Below are 16,693 nucleotides of genomic sequence, written 5' to 3' on the forward strand. Positions count from 1 at the left end.
TGCTTAGAACATGTATATGCTCAATGATTTAATGTCCTGTCAGAGATCTCCCAATTTCAGAACTGAATGCCAAATACAATAGACAACAGGATATGCTGGCATCGAGAGATATGCCCAAAGGATCATTTCACATGCGGCTGGCTTAGTTAGGATTGTTGTCTATGTCATTCTCAAGAAGGTATTTTCAGTTTTAAAGTAACCCACCGGTGTATTAAATGTTGTCATCAGATAATTTATGAATAACTTTGTTAACACGGTACATGAGGCTGTTATTCACAAATATTAAAAGTGAATTATGATAAAGAATTAGAAAATAATCAACAAAATTATCTTGGCAGAATTTCAGATTATCATTCATTTAAACAACAGACAGCTATCGTAACTGTAATGAAAGAGTTTATCAGGTGACATGAAGTTTCACTCAAGATACTTATCACATAAATAATACATAGATACTGAATTGGTTCAAAGATAACACTAAAGAGCAAGGAAGGACAATAGGTGACTGACCTGGCATTTGGTATGAATATGGTGTCTGGCCTGGCTGTGGTGTGGAGAATCCTGGGCTGTAACTAAGGCACCCGGACTGCAAGGGTGATTGCGTTTGTGAAAGTCCACTTTCTGTCTTGATGCCTGGCAACATTACACCCAAATCTGCATAAGAAATTAATTTTCATCTCATTCTTATAGATGGGGGAAAGAACAGCAGTTCCATGATGTCAAAAATACTTGGAATAAGAATAAAGTACAACTTGAGGTCAAATACCGTAAGTGGGTAAACTGTAAGGTTGCCCAGTCTGTGAATAGGCTGTATACACTGCTGGCTGCTGCATTCCTGAATACTGGGTCTGACTGGCATAGGCAGACATTGTCTGTGCTGCTGGAGTAGAAAGAATATGTGGATAGGGCCTAGAGAACAGGGGGGGGGGGGGAAAATATCATCACAAGTGACAATATATACATATCAAGTTTATTCAAACAAATAGACAATCCCACATATTCTCATTCCTCCTCCTCACAATTATTCATGAAGGCAAACTGGAAGAAAGTCAGAACCAGCAGAATCAATACGAACCTTGAAAAGCACACAGAGCTGAGAGAGAAAGTAGGAAAGACTGTCATTCTCTAAACTTTCCTCTTCAAGTCTATGTACATTTCAGGGAAGCCCAAGCCATGAATAAAAGTGAAAATCTAAACCGTGTGATTCTATGTTTATTAGAATGTGGGATTTCTATGTGACCACAAATATTGAATTTCCTTTTTTCTTAAAAGTCTCTTTTTAAAAAACACACCACTGGATCTAGTCTGAGCATTTATTTTATGCACAGTGAACGAGGGGACAGAGAAGATAGCAGAAATGATGCTCATAAACCCAAAGTCCACTCCCAATCTCAACATATATCTAGATAAGAGGTACGGTATAAGCAATAGCTGAACAACAGCAAGATCAGTAAACTGCTATACTTATCAGTCTACCACATATGAGCATGTAATAAAAGATTGCCCTCAAGTTCAAGTCATCACAGAGTGGGACTATACAAAGCATCACTGAAAATACTTGAAGCATTTAACTAATAATGCACATTACACAAAACCACCCACTTTTTTTTTTCTTAAAAGGAATTACTAACATATTTTGAAATGCATACTTTATACTGAATGGTTAATAATTACAATTAAATTTAATTAACATGAATACCCAGAAAAGCTGATTTAAATGAAACATACCCTTTAAAATCCATGGCTAAATATATTATTAACTTCATTTATTTTTCATTTCAGCTTTCTTTTTAAAACTACTTTCACATTTTTGGCATACATTTTTCCTACATAAAATGCAACATATTACACTTTAAGTAACAGATTATTAAAATAAAGCTAAACTGTAATGACTTTATATGTAATAACTACCATATCATAGTTAAATTGTTCTATTCCACACTAAGGCCAAAACTGCAAATAAAAAATTAACTATCATTATTAATTTAAGCTACTATGGGTTGCACACGATGGTGACCTTCACACAGACACAACTTTTTGATCCAGCAGAGGCTTCTGCCAGTGGAACAGAGAGGAAGGCAATTTTCACCAATTCTCCTCCTTAAGTTCCTGGTCTGCTCCCATGAGACTGCTAACCTTCTCAAGTAGATTTTACGGAATGTGAGAGTTGCAGGAAGGAGGGGAAATCAGAAAAAATTGCCTACCTATTCTATTAATAGAAGCCTCTGCCATATCAAAGAGTCTTCTGTCAGAGCAAGGGACACTACTGATACAGCCCTATAAAGCCACATTGACTGTTACAAAATTATTCTGGGCTAAAATAATTGTGGCTTATAGATTGAAACCTACTTTACAGTTATACACTATGAAGGCAAGCAATAGTTATTCATTGCAGAGATACATTGAAAATATGTTTAAAGCAGGCATGTCCAAAGTCCGTTTCGGGGGCTTAATCGAGTCTGCAGGTCAGCTTAATTCGGCCCCTGTGGCAGTTTATTTCCTGGGGTAAATCCTAAAAAAAGCTCAACATCTTCAATCTTCAAAAAAGGTTAACAACTTTGGTTGGCCTCACGGCCCTTCACTTCATCAAATCTGGCTCTCTTTGAAAAAAGTTTGGACACCACTGGTTTAGAGGAATCTTATATCTTGATTCCCGTTGCTAAAGAAGTTACAAACAAGTAAATTCCTTTGGTATCCATTGAACTGAATGACCACTCAGATTACATAAAATGCATTTTATATAAAACAAAACAGTTACTTTTAATATTCTTTAAATAAATGACCTAAAATAAATGATATGCAGTAATATGTAAGAAGGTGCATGCTCACTAACTTGGAAGAATATAGCTGAGGCGAATACTGATGTGATGATCTTGGACTGTAGCCACTACTTGTTATTACTGCAAAAAACCAAGAGTACAGAATGTTCAATGTATGAGAATATTTGGAGCCAACAAAGTACCATATTTTTCTGCCCACGCCAGAACCAAAATCCAAGCCACCCACGGTAGAGGCTGAGCCCAAACCCGTGAATTCTCTATCCACGTATAAGAGAACCCCCAATTTTGTATAGCAAAAAAACATTGTCTTATACACAGAAAAATGCGGTATTTTATAAACAATATAAAAACTGTTGAATCAAAGTATGACTGCTCTGATCAAAGTTGCTATGAACCAGACAACATTTAAACAGCTATGTTCTATATTTGTAGCTAGAAACCTAAAACGAATAAAAGCCACTGAGTATGATGTCCAATATTCTGTTCCATCACTCCTGCACAACTGGTGACCCACAAATGAAACCCACCAACCTCGCCAGGTGGCCTAACAAGGGTATGGTATACTTGTTATGTTTACTGATGGGGACCTCAAAACACAATGTGTTTGTTTCAGATGCAACAAAGTTTCTCAAGTAATACAAGTTTTAAAGTACAGTGGTGCCTCGCAAGACGAAATTAATTCGTTCCGCAAGTCTCTTCGTCTTGCGGTTTTTTCGTCTTGCGATGCACGGTTTCCCATAGGAATGCATTGAAAATCAATTAATGCGTTCCTAGGGAAACCGCCTTCAGACCAGGTCCGGGGACAGACTGTCCCCGGACCTCTTCTGAAGGCTGGGGGGGGGGGGGGACAAGGGCTTTTCTTCCCACCCCCAGCATTTTAAAAAACCCTGGGACAGCGGAGGACTTCTCCGCTGTCCGGGCGATCTTAAAATGCTGGCGGGCGGCATTTTAAAATAGCCCCGGGACAGCGGAGGACTTCTCCGCTGTCCGGGGCGATTTAAAAGCCCCTGGGAAGGCAGGCAGGGGGGACAAAGACTTTCGCCCCCCGCCCGCCTTCAGAAGGTGTTCCCCCCCCCCCGCCCGGCTTCGCAGCAGCGCTACGAAGCCCGGTGGCTGGGGCAGGTGTTCCCGCCCCCCGTCCGGCTTCGCAGCAGCGCTACGAAGCCCGGTGGCTGGGGCAGGTGTTCCCGCCCCCCCCCCGCTTCGGAGCAGCGTTCCGAAGCGGGGTGGCTGGGGCAGGTGTTCCCGCCCCCCGCCCGGCTTCGCAGCAGCGCTAAAAAGCCCGGCGGCTGGGGCAGGTGTTCCCGCCCCCCCACCCCGCTTCGGAGCAGCGTTCCGAAGCGGGGTGGCTGGGGCAGGTGTTCCCGCCCCCCGCCCGGCTTCGCAGCAGCGCTACGAAGCCCGGCGGCTGGGGCAGGTGTTCCCGCCCCCCCCACCCCGCTTCGGAGCAGCGTTCCGAAGCGGGGTGGCTGGGGCAGGTGTTCCCGCCCCCCACCCGGCTTCGCAGCAGCGCTAAAAAGCCCGGCGGCTGGGGCAGGTGTTCCCGCCCCCCCACCCCGCTTCGGAGCAGCGTTCCGAAGCGGGGTGGCTGGGGCAGGTGTTCCCGCCCCCCGCCCGGCTTCGCAGCAGCGCTACGAAGCCCGGCGGCTGGGGCAGGTGTTCCCGCCCCCCCACCCCGCTTCGGAGCAGCGTTCCGAAGCGGGGTGGCTGGGGCAGGTGTTCCCGCCCCCCGCCCGGCTTCGCAGCAGCGCTACGAAGCCCGGTGGCTGGGGCAAGTGTTCCCGCCCCCCCACCCCGCTTCGGAGCAGCGTTCCGAAGCGGGGTGGCTGGGGCAGGTGTTCCCGCCCCCCGCCCGGCTTCGCAGCAGCGCTACGAAGCCCGGCGGCTGGGGCAGGTGTTCCCGCCCCCCCACCCCGCTTCGGAGCAGCGTTCCGAAGCGGGGTGGCTGGGGCAGGTGTTCCCGCCCCCCGCCCGGCTTCGCAGCAGCGCTACGAAGCCCGGTGGCTGGGGCAAGTGTTCCCCCCCCCCTTCGGAGCAGCGTTCCGAAGCGGGGTGGCTGGGGCAGGTGTTCCCGCCCCCCGCCCGGCTTCGCAGCAGCGCTACGAAGCCCGGCGGCTGGGGCAGGTGTTCCCGCCCCCCCCACCCCGCTTCGGAGCAGCGTTCCGAAGCGGGGTGGCTGGGGCAGGTGTTCCCGCCCCCCGCCCGGCTTCGCAGCAGCGCTACGAAGCCCGGCGGCTGGGGCAGGTGTTCCCCCCCCACCCCGCTTCGGAGCACCGGGAGAAGCGATCTCCCCGCAGCCCCTTGCTTCAAAAGAGGTCCGGGGGCAGACCTCTTTTGAAGCAAGGGGCGGTGGGGAGAAGCGATCTCCCCGCCGCCCCTTGCTTCAAAAGAGAAGACCCGCTGTCCCCGGGGCAAGCTTCGTTTTGTGAAGCAAGCCCATAGGGAAATTCGTCTTGCGAGGCAACTAAAAAACGAAAAAACCTTTCGTTTTGCGAGTTTTTCGTCTCGCGAGGCGTTCGTCTTGCGGGGTACCACTGTAACATATTACCGTATTCAAAACACAAGTGAGACTTAAAAATAACCACTTGCCTAGTCAATTGTGGTGAGTAGAATTAAGAGGTAATTACATACAGACATTTTTAAAAAGCTGGCTCTTTTTTCCCTTGTAGGCCACAAATGAATAAGTGTGACAGTTGTCAAATGGTGGCACACAGCAATTGCGTTCAGCACAGCTGTGGACCAGCCTGGATCCCTCCTTCCTGCTTGTGCAACTATTGGAGGATGTCACCCTTCTTCCCAGTCACACAGGCTGTTGCGTGCCTGCCTGTTTGAATGAACCAACCATGGCCTGTGCAATGAACCATACAAGCCTCTGGACTTCAGTCAGGTCCGTTTGCTGGGTATTTAGTCAAGCTGCATCTCTTCCAGCCAGCTCAGTTGGAGTTGGATTCCCCACGCTCACACCCGATGCAACAGACTTTGGTGCTGCCCCGAAGGTGAGCATGCAGGCCAGGCATGACACTTAGCTATGGAAATACTCCCTCACTGTATTCATAGGATGACCCTTAACCTAGGGTCGACGCAGCCAATAATCAACCTGCAGTTGGTTGCTTGATTCAGGATACATACCCATTGTCTGCACCAAAGCCTACTTACATCTGTAAGCAATAAAGTTGTGGCCTATTTGAACCCAATACTTTGTCCTGTCTCTCTATTCATCTTCCTATTCTGAGCCCCAACCAGCCACAAGCTCCCTGTGCCTAGGCACACAATTTGCAATATTGGCAAATACTTCATGAAACTAGCATTTTCTAATAAAAATATAATTCCTTATACAAAACTGTAGGAACCATAGAAGTCTATTGTCCATGCTATTGTGACAAACTCTGGAGATGTTTGGGGTTAGGTTTGGCTTCATATCTATTACCATGTGAACTTAAACCATACCACACCTACACATAAAGCATGGTTTTGCACACTTGGCACATCAGAACCAGTGGCATTAATTTATTTACCTCCATGGACTGAGTTGCAATTGTTTACCATACTGGGCCAGTCATTCTAGTGTAGAGACTCCATGCCCATAGTAGATTCTGTGCTTCCAAGGGATTCAATAAGGAGAGGATGGGAAGCCATGTTATGCATGCAATGCTAAATGATGAATGGAACTGCCATCTCCACCACAGTGACTGAGGAAACTTGCTTACATGGGAAGGAAGTCTGTGTGAACAGGGATGCCAGCACAGTTCTAGACACATAGCAATAACTTTGGGGCAACTGTTCATGTGAAATAAGTTTTGATTTGATTTTTAAAAAATGGGGGGGGGGGGAGGCTAGATAAATAGGGTCATAATACAAAGCTCGCACAAGAGATTTTTATTAATGCAGCGGCATTTTTTAACAGCTGAGCCCCAGGCCATATATCACGATCTACTTCTCAAACTTAGCTGATTTTCAAAAGCTATGCAGGACAAAACAGAGGACTGTAGTCCAAAGTAAAGTCAGTTTAGAACAAACAAGAAAAGAAAACATTAGGTCCATTTCTTTGGAACCTGGGCTTATGTTGGTACTATTGCACGATGAATATATCTGATTATCTCCATTTATAGGAGGGCTGCCACCAGGACTTGCTTTATTTCCACACACCCCATAGATGTAGCACACCTATTTAATTTTACATAGAAAAAATCAAGTGGTCTAGTACAGTAGCCATCAACTAACTACATGCCTATACAAAGAGCAGCTGTATATTTCTAGGCAAGTTTAAATTATGACAATCATATCCTATTAAAAATATTTCAAAGAGTACTGCCCAGCCTGGACTGAATCCAAACATTTTGAAGTTTCTTTCCTCTAACAATCTGTCTTGACTAAGACAGATGTGTTCCAAATATATGTATTCTAAAATTTTGAACCAATGCCTTCACAGCAAATCCATACTAGGCAAATATACAGAGTATCTTTATTAGGCCCTCTGCTGTCCATTCACTTTTGAAAAAGATTAAAGCAGTACATGAAGTAGCTCTGGAATTTCTTTCGTCTAATCGATCATAATTGTACTTCAAAGTTTACCCTTCTTCAATATGTCATAATGGTACTAGCAAACAGCCTTCAGAATTGCACAAACATGGAATAGTTCCTCACTATTTTGTGAAATAGACTATGGGCAGGATCCAAAGAACTGGACAACTAGTTCTAGGTGCTTAAGGGAGTTTTGGGCTTGAGATTCTTGAAGAGCATGGACCCACTATTTCACATGACAGCATGGGACCCTGTTGATCAAAGCAAAAATAAATAAATAAAATCAAATCCCAATGGCACATGAAGAGCTCTGAGCTCCCTAATGCAATTCTTTGGAAACCTGGCTACATCAACAAGCTCATTAGCTGAATTTAAAATTTCCATCTCAATATAATAGAAACTGGAAATTGGTCCTTACCATGAATTTCTGTTTGAAGAGAGGACTGGAGGACATTTCACGAATAGAATGACTCCTCCCACTGGACCAAATAGGCAGGACCTTTCAAGTCTTTTGCTTCCTCTTCCAGGGGGAGGATCCATTCCACCCTCAAGATCTAACTGGCAGATCTAATAATGGACCCTCTACCTCACAATGTAAGCATAGCCATAGTGACCATGCCCAGTACAAATAACAACAACAACAACAACAGACAGACAGACAGACACAACAGACACAGACAGCAATTTGGAAATTATGTAATACCACACTTACACCCCTATTCAAGCTAGGACAACAAAAATGTATGAATCCATACTCCGTAAGACTAAGAGAATGTAGAAGGGAAAAACTATGTGTTTACTGAATGTGATGAGGAATTGGTATGGAAACAGTGCTCACTGTAGAGGCCTGGTCTGGAACCTAACCCATGGTGTTACTTGGATGGTAGATACCATCACCTGCAGTATCTTGGCTAGGGCCATCAGGTCTTCTGAGGAATTTGTTAGTAGATGAATCACTGATTTTGACCGTTCTCTCTTGAGACAGGGACAGTGTTTCATTTTATTGGTGTCCATTTTTGTGCTGAGAAGTTGCTGTGAGAGCTGCCGCTAACTCACTGTTTTATTTACTAGAAAACTGAGTGAAAGGAGCTCTTTCTTGATGCTGTTGTACTACATTTTGCCAGAGATGGCAACAACAGAGACTGATGAGTTATGGACCATTCATTAGTGGCATTTGCTGGGCCTCATGCAGTGCAGCTATTTAGACAGAAGGGAAAGCAGAGGAAGGCAAAGTCAGTGGGGAACTTATTGCCTTAGTCTGCTTGAAAGCCAGAAGGGGCAGCAGGCCTGTTTGAAACCACATTATTTGCAGCGGGTGGAGGCTCTTGGAACCCCAGGAATTCTCTCTCCCACAGAAGCAGAGTTAAAAATGGTCTTTGGTTTTGAGGCTGGCCTGGATCCCTCCACCTCTCCAGATAGCTCCTTGTCTTGTCTGACATTCAGGTGTCTCAGTTGCTCTCTGTTGTCATGGGCATGTTGCTGCTGCTGCAAACGGTCTCCCCTCTTTGCTCACTAGGGTACAGAAGAGATCCTCAAGGAGTCATTGCCCTCCTGCTACCAACACAGGGCCATTCAATATTAGCACTCTGAACTCTGCTACCTAAGTTTTAACCAAAGATTGGTTATTCCACTAACCATGACTTTTAACTACTTTATCAGGGAAGTAAAAAGATAACTTAATTGTTATTAAGGAACTTTGATTATGCATCCTTATTTTGATAAGAGTAACTGACCAAAACTGAGTTTACAATACAATGAGTATATTATGCCTTTACCTGACCCAGTAAACGTGTCAAGAGATCCATCTCCACTTGTTGTTGCTGTTGATTCACTACTGTTCATAGGTTCTGTTTTGACTGCAAGAAGAGACACTACATAGAAAAATAAGCAAGCATGAGTTTTTACTTCAAAAATTTACACACAAGTTACCATGCAAACTATAGCAAAAATCTGCATGAGTGGATCAAAAAATATATACAAATGTGCAATCTGTTTAATATGATTCTGAGAAGAATCTACTACAACACAACTGTAGCTTTAAAAAACCATGCACTTGCTCTCTTTTTCAAAAAGAAAAAGAAGGAAAAGCCAATATTTATCCATATATGCTTTAATATAAATCCAGTCTAAATTCCACCCATGAAGGACCATGGATAAAAAGGAAACACAAATATTTTGAGCAAGTAAAACAATATTATTGCATTCTTATTATTTTTGTAATATTATTTATTGAATTTATATTCCGCCCTATACCCGCAGGTCCCAGCTCTTTATTTAGTGTCTTTTCAAATTTCTCTGAATAAATACACTGGCACATCAGCAGATCTATTCTTACCAAGAGGAGAAAGTAGGCCCTCAGGAACCATGGTTTTTCTAAACATATCTTCCAAAGATTATTCTAACTAATATAATGAGATAGGATCTTTTCAAACTATCTTTTGTGCAATAAATACATGATCATTATCCATTTGTTGCGTAAGATCCAAATGCTTTCTCTCAACATACATATTTCTGTGGGAGGCAAATCAATTTTTCAGCTAAAATATTTTGCCACTGAAAAAATAGACTTCTTTCTACTAGCTGCTCTTGTCAATTGTGATTGCTGCTTGCCTATCAAATCATCATGGAAACCTACTGGATGATGCCTGTGACATTTTGATGTAGTTTAAACAATGTGTTTCCATCTGTATTGCTTTATATTACTTATAGTTTTATGGTATGTTTCATTATCTCTCTTTACAGCAGTTTTGATCTTTTAAGAGTATACATTTAATTTTTTAAAAATATGCTTTCTAAAGCAAACAAATGATCTGCTTTATTTTTAACTATTCAGGCTGCAATCCTATATGCTGTTACTTGGGAGTAAGTCAATAGGCTTACTTATTATCAGACATGTGTAAGACATCCAATGTTGTGTGAAACGATTTCTGCTTGAGTGATGGGACTTCTTTCCCTGTTCCTTACTGCATCCAACCTCACCTCACCTCACCTCACAATCTGCTGTGAAAGGTCTCTCAACCTTCCAGAACAGATTTTGGGCAGAATGGCAAGCAGCAGCAGGAAATCTATTCTGCCAACAGAGTCATCTCACTAGTGGACAGACACCATTGAATTAAACCCGATTGATTGATTTTATGGTGAGAGCTGCCCAAATGCAGAATGAGGCAAGGTGTAAATGTATGCCATCAATCTCTGTGCCTTTGGTAAGTGGTGGCCTTCTACACTGCCATGACATTTTGAAACGTTTTAGTTTTTTAAAGTATTTTCTTTAGAGGTTAAGTGACTTACCGAAGTTTTACACTAGCATGAGAGCATACACCTATAAAAAAGACCCACAGGGCTATCCCCAACTCCCTGCCAAATGCAACACTTATTTGTGGACCTTCTCTTATTTAGTTATTTGAACACTTTGCATTCTTCCTCTCCAGATCATGGGAACCTATTGCTCTGATATATATATTTAAAGCAATAGGAATAAATTGCTATTTCTCCATATCCCCTGTAAGACTTATCCCCATCCCCCTAGCCCATTTCTATTATATAGGAACATGCAGTTGCAATACTGTTGCTGGATTTATGTTAGAACAAGTGAAGTGCACTAAGAAAAACATATCGTTTTTGAAAACTCTCAAAAGGCCCGTGGTTGGTTTATATATTTCAGTTTTTATTGCAGGCTGTGAAACAGAGGAAAAGTAATGCTATGATTGAAGTTAGTGTATTTATAAAAAAATAAGCAACGGAGACCATTAGAAAGATAGAACATTAGTTACAAGGCTCTGTCTCACAGCCAGCAGGCAGCCATGAAAGGAGAATAAATTGCTTCCTACAATTGCCAGATTCTTCACACTGTGAAGTGTCAAGTTTCCTTCCTATAAAAAGGGGATTGGGAAGATAAATCCAGGTATTATGTTTTGCAACTCAAAGATCAGGGTACGGATTCAACAAAACAAGCATGCCATGCATAGATAAACAGGCTATTGCAGTGGTTGGGGTTGGAGATGGAAAACTAGGCTCAAATCTATGTTCAACCAATGAAGATCAGAGGATGATATAGGGCAAATTGATGTCTCTCAGGGCTTTTAATCCAGACAATCACATCTGGATATTTTTTCGTCTGTTCTTTACCACAGGGTTGTTAGTCAAATCTACTTCAAAATAGCAGCATGTGAGATAAGGGTACATTAGTTATCCAACTCACATGGGTAAGGCTGGAAATAAATCTATTAATTCACAATATATGAACTTTACCTTTTGAACTGGATTGGTCCTCACATGATCTGTGTATTTTATAAACCTTATGCAAGTATACATTATTTAAATAAGTTTACAATGGTCAGCTAGTACTTCTTCCAATCTTCAATTCCATTTACCTGATTTCTGTATGTGTTTGGGGTTTAATTTTTTAAAAGTCTGCATGTTTTAAAAGTCATACATATTTATCCTAAGCATGCATGTTTGTATGTATTTTTAAATCTAAACTACTCATTTCATTACTTCAAACAATTGCAATTGACTCCCTCTTATGCAATGTGCATATTTTGGTACACATTTTTTGGTGAAAGACTGCATCACAAAGTCATGAGATTTTTGAAGGCTAGCTATGTTTCAGTTTGTACATTGGTTGCAAAGGTGTGAATAAACATAGGTTTGCACTGAAATGCTAACCAAACTGGTTTTTCCTATTCTTAAAGTTTGCTTCTGAGAATTCACTTGCTTCACATCTACAACAAAAACATTCATCAGTAAAATTTGTTTGAACTTAAGCATGAGAAGTTAAGCATGAGAAGTTACAAAAAGGGAATGCTGTGGATGTAGTGGTACCTTGGTTTAAGAACAGTCCAGCTTAAGAACGATTTGGTTTACAAACTCCACAAAATCAGAAATAGTGTCTTGGTTTGTGAACTTTACCTCGGTCTAAAAACTGAATCCGAATGGTGGAAGGGCACTGGTGGCGGGAGGCCTCATTAGGGAAAGCGTGCCTCGGTTTAAGAACGGTTTTGGTTTAAGAATGGACTTCCGGAATGGTTTAAGTTCATAAACCGAGGTACCACTGTATCTTGATTTCAGTAAGGCTTTTGACCAAGTCCCATGATATTCTGGCAGAGAAGTTGGTAAAATGTGGGCTGCACGTGGTAACTATTAGGTGGATTTGTAGCTAGTTGGCTGACCAAACCTAAAGAATGCTCATGGTTCCTTGTCATCCTGGGTAAAAGGGGCCAAGTGGGCTGCTGCAGGAGTCTGTCTTGGGCCTGGTGTTGTTCAACATCTTTATAAAAGACTTGGCTGAAGGTATTGCGGGGATGCTTATCAAATTTTCAGATTACACCAAACTGGGAGGGGTAGCCAATGCCACTGAAGACAGAATCAGGATTCAAGATGATCTTAACAGGTTGGAGAATTTAGCCAAAACTAACAAAATGAATTTCAATAGGGATTAATGTAAGATTCTGTACTTAGGCAGGAAGAACCAGGTGCACAAATATAAGATGGGGTACACCTAGCTTGGCAGTAGTATATGGAGAAAGGGATCTAGGGGTCTTAGTAGAACACAAGATTAACATGAGACAACTGTATGATGCAACAGCAAAAAAAGCTAATGCTATTTTAGGCTGCATCAACAGAAGTATAGTGTCCAGATCAAAGGAAGTAATATTGCTCTATTCTGCCTTTGTCAGACCACACCTAGAGTACTGTGTCCATTACTGAGCACCACTATTTAAGAAGGATATTGACAAGCTGGAACATGTGAAGAGGGCAACTAATGGTTGAGGGAGTTGGATAAGTTAGCCTGGAAAAGAGGAGAGTGAGAGGAGATATGAGAGACATCTTCAAATATCTAAATAGCTGTCACATGTAAGATAGAGCAAGCTTGTTTTCTCCTGCTCTGGAGGCTAGGACTCAAACCAATGGAATCAAGTTACATGAAAGGAGATTCAGACTAAACATCAGGGTGAACTTTCTGACAGGAAGAGCTGTTCCACAGTGAAACTCTCCTTCCTTGGACGTTTTAAACATATGTTGGATGGACATCTGTCGTGGATGCTTTAATTGAGATTCCTGCATCTCAGGGGGTTGGGCTAGATGACCCTCAGAGTCCCTTCCAACTCTACAATTCTATGATTCTAGGAAAGCTATACATGGACGCATTCAAATGCAGTGCCTAAACCATGTTTTAGTGTTGCATGCATGAACCCTGGTTTCATCAGCTTCTCCCTCCCTTCTACATCTTCATCACAGCCAAGAGGAAGAGATTGTAAGCTTCTGCTTCTATTTTTAACTAAGAGCAAAATATTTTTATATTCTAACCTGGACGAATTGTTACTCTTAACTATGGTTTAGGGAAACAATCCAATTCCAATTGTGGTTTATAATCTTGGTCGGTTTCCCTATACCATAGTTAAGATTAACTACAGGTTCGGGTTCAGACATAACAATAAATTCCAATTATTTGAAAACAGAAACAATCTCCTCCTCGCAGTCATACCAAAAGAAAGAGAAAAGCAGGGAGAACACATGAACTCAAAACTTGTGCAAGCTGCACTAAATCATAATCTGTGTCAGATATGAGTAGACTGCCAATTCTACTTCTCTGTCTACAAAATTTATGTTCCACATTTTGACGGCTGAACATTAGTTAAATAAAATTAGAATCTTAATGAAATACTTCAGAAAAAGGGAAGGAAGAGAAAAGGAGGAAGAGCCTAAATACTTTAATTACATCTTGGTTTATCCACCCTAAAAATTCCTGAAACACTTAAAATACTTGTAATTTGGAATACATTTTGTGCAGATTAAACAACAAAAACAAGGGGCACAACTTTTCCTATATTGCTACAATGGCAGTATTTTGAAAACTGCATCAATAGTTTGAGAAACTGCACAGAAACCCATGAGGTGTTGTAATAATCTTGCTGTCAAGGGAAATCCTGTTTGCTTTTTAAAAAGAAACATGAGATGCTCACTACAAATTTGAAAGTGGGGAGTATATACAACAAAAATGATTACCCAACTCTATCCTGCTGAAAGGCAGAATAAGCCAACCCACCATTCACCAAAGTTCAACCTATCACAGTGCGCCACTACAGCTTGCAAAACAATGAGGTTCAGAAGACGCAGAAACCGATTCATTGCTACAAGAGAAAGTCAGTGTATGTAGGGATCCCTCGTGGTGGGAAAGGAGAGATGCAACCAGAAGAGTATAGAAGGGGTAAGCAAGGAATGTTGGTAATGTTATGTGAATTCTGCAGAAAAATATAATTTTCCCTCAACATAGCTGGTCAGAGGATGCTGGGAGATTATAACATGTTGGAACACAGCTCTTTGTATGGCAGTGGAAAATTAGCAATATAACTAGGAACTACAAGCAATCTATTTCCCTTGCTGCCAGAGAAATATCTGCTGCAGGATTTCTCCCTCTGCTGGAGAAATATCTGAACTTTGCTACAAATATAAACTTGAATACGCCAAAAACAGTTTGTAGATTCTTTCTAAGAATATATGGCACATTCACAATGATTTAGTAAATATCAACGTTTATAAGAAACCAAGTGATCTGATATTTCTATGGGCACACTGACTTGATTTTTCTATGGGCACATAGATAGACAGACAGACAGATAGATATAGAATACATTAGAAATACTTTGTTATTGTAAAACATTACAATCTCTGTATCTCTCAAAATATTTAAAGGGTTCTGACGAGAAAGCTGTGCAATGTCAAATCAAAAAGAATAAAGCAAAATATCATAGATTCAACACAGCAATCAAGAAGCTAGTCACACACATGCAATATACCAGGATTGCTCATACTTGTTGCAGAAGAGGGAGTGCTGCAACTCAGTAACCAGTCTGCAGTGTTTAAAACAGTCATGTTGTCTCCTGAGAATTGGAATGGTATATAGTGGTTCATTTTCTGAATATCTGCTTAACATACAGCAACAATTTTCAAAAAATAAAATAAAATAGGAAAGAAAATTCTCTAGAGCATTTTTAAGGAGGACTACTGGGGTGAATTATCACATATAGTACTTGTTTGTGTGGTGCTTCTGTCACAAAGACACATAAAATAAATATCCCTGTTTTCAGTAACATGTCTCTGGATACCAAATCAAAAAAAGCCACACACATACATCAGATTCCATTATAATACTATCAGGACACAGCACCCCAGGTGTAAGTGTATTATCCCATTTGGACACACATTTGTATGATAGGGAGCATTATACATATAAAAATGTACTGATTGAATCCAGATTTTGTCATGCTTGAAGTGGTCTATTAACTAAGTGCCATTTATTTTAGTTGGCCAACTAAGCATGACAAATTCTGCATCCAAACAAACCCATGTGAATACTCACCCTTAGTCCACTTGATACTGAATCATAGAATCTTCAAAAAATCCATCTCTATTTCTCTCTCTCTCACTCATACACATGCACAAGCAAACCACTAGCTCTTTCAATTTTAGTGCCTCTTGATAATGGCTCATGCCATACACTCAAAAATCGTGTTTTTTTTCCTTAAGCTATACAACCTGACAAAGGCATGAAATTCACTTTTGTATAAGGCAAATATAGTATTACATTATTTACAACTAATTTTGTTTTTAAATTCCAAAACCAAGCAAGTCTGGCCAGTTAAAAAAATGTTCTGATAAAGTCCTGTATGCCCTGGTTCTTTTACTCATTGATATACGTCCAACAAGGGAGAGCCCAAATCTCAGTAGTACTTCACATGCTTTGCCTGCAGAAAGTCTGAGAAAGACCTCCACCATGGAGGAACCTGGAGCGTCATTGTGTTACAGTCAAACACTGGGCTAGAAAAATCTAAAGCATGAGTTAGTAAAAAAGCAACTTGGTTCATTTAAAATGCACCCAGGAACATGGATACAACAGGTGACTCACTTGTGTCAAATAGGATGAAGTGGACGGTAAGCTCAGTACTTTATATATTTTCTCCTTCGGTTTAATTTTCCTTTTAATAAAGGTAAATGGAAATGAATGCACAAAATGAAATGTAAAGGTATTGCTCAGATATCTGGCTGAGCTGTGCTTTGATAATCTGTGAGTTAAAATACTGTAGCAAATATGTGGACTTGCAGGCTAGCACAAATATTTTATGAGCCAACTAAAATTAAACAGATTTAAGAACATTTTTGTTAAGCAAAACACACACACACACACACACACACACACACACACTGAAAAAAGCCTCTGCCTTACTCTTACCCTTCCTGTAATGTGTGATGCCTTTGCTTATATGAGTCTTCTGCTTGCCATGCAGAATTTATGCCACTGTGAACCACTGCCAAGTTACTGAACAAGCTACAACAGCATAAAAATCCCCATGGCAGTTAGAAGTATCATAAGGAAACTAGCAAGATATGTTACA

At 41.5% G+C, this 16,693-nt stretch overlaps 1 protein-coding gene across 16 annotated transcripts in view; it reads right to left on the bottom strand.

Moving 5' to 3' along the window:
* EYA4 (EYA transcriptional coactivator and phosphatase 4) overlaps positions 1-16,693 on the bottom strand; it is a 110,852-nt gene that overhangs the window by 32,359 nt on the left and 61,800 nt on the right. For 11 of the 16 annotated variants that reach the window (XM_077925980.1, XM_028723454.2, XM_077925974.1 and 8 more), the window contains 5 exons: positions 15,113-15,181; positions 9,077-9,172; positions 2,834-2,900; positions 767-909; positions 511-654 (listed from right to left, as the gene is read on the bottom strand). In XM_077925980.1, the coding sequence (XP_077782106.1) occupies positions 511-654; positions 767-909; positions 2,834-2,900; positions 9,077-9,172; positions 15,113-15,181 (519 nt within the window). The remainder of the gene's footprint in view (positions 1-510; positions 655-766; positions 910-2,833; positions 2,901-9,076; positions 9,173-15,112; positions 15,182-16,693) is intronic. The other 5 variants (XM_077925983.1, XM_077925982.1, XM_077925978.1 and 2 more) reach the window with 1 other exon arrangement.

Source organism: Podarcis muralis, chromosome 3 (genome assembly GCF_964188315.1).
Source record: "Podarcis muralis chromosome 3, rPodMur119.hap1.1, whole genome shotgun sequence".
NCBI classification, from domain to species: Eukaryota; Metazoa; Chordata; class Lepidosauria; order Squamata; family Lacertidae; genus Podarcis; species Podarcis muralis.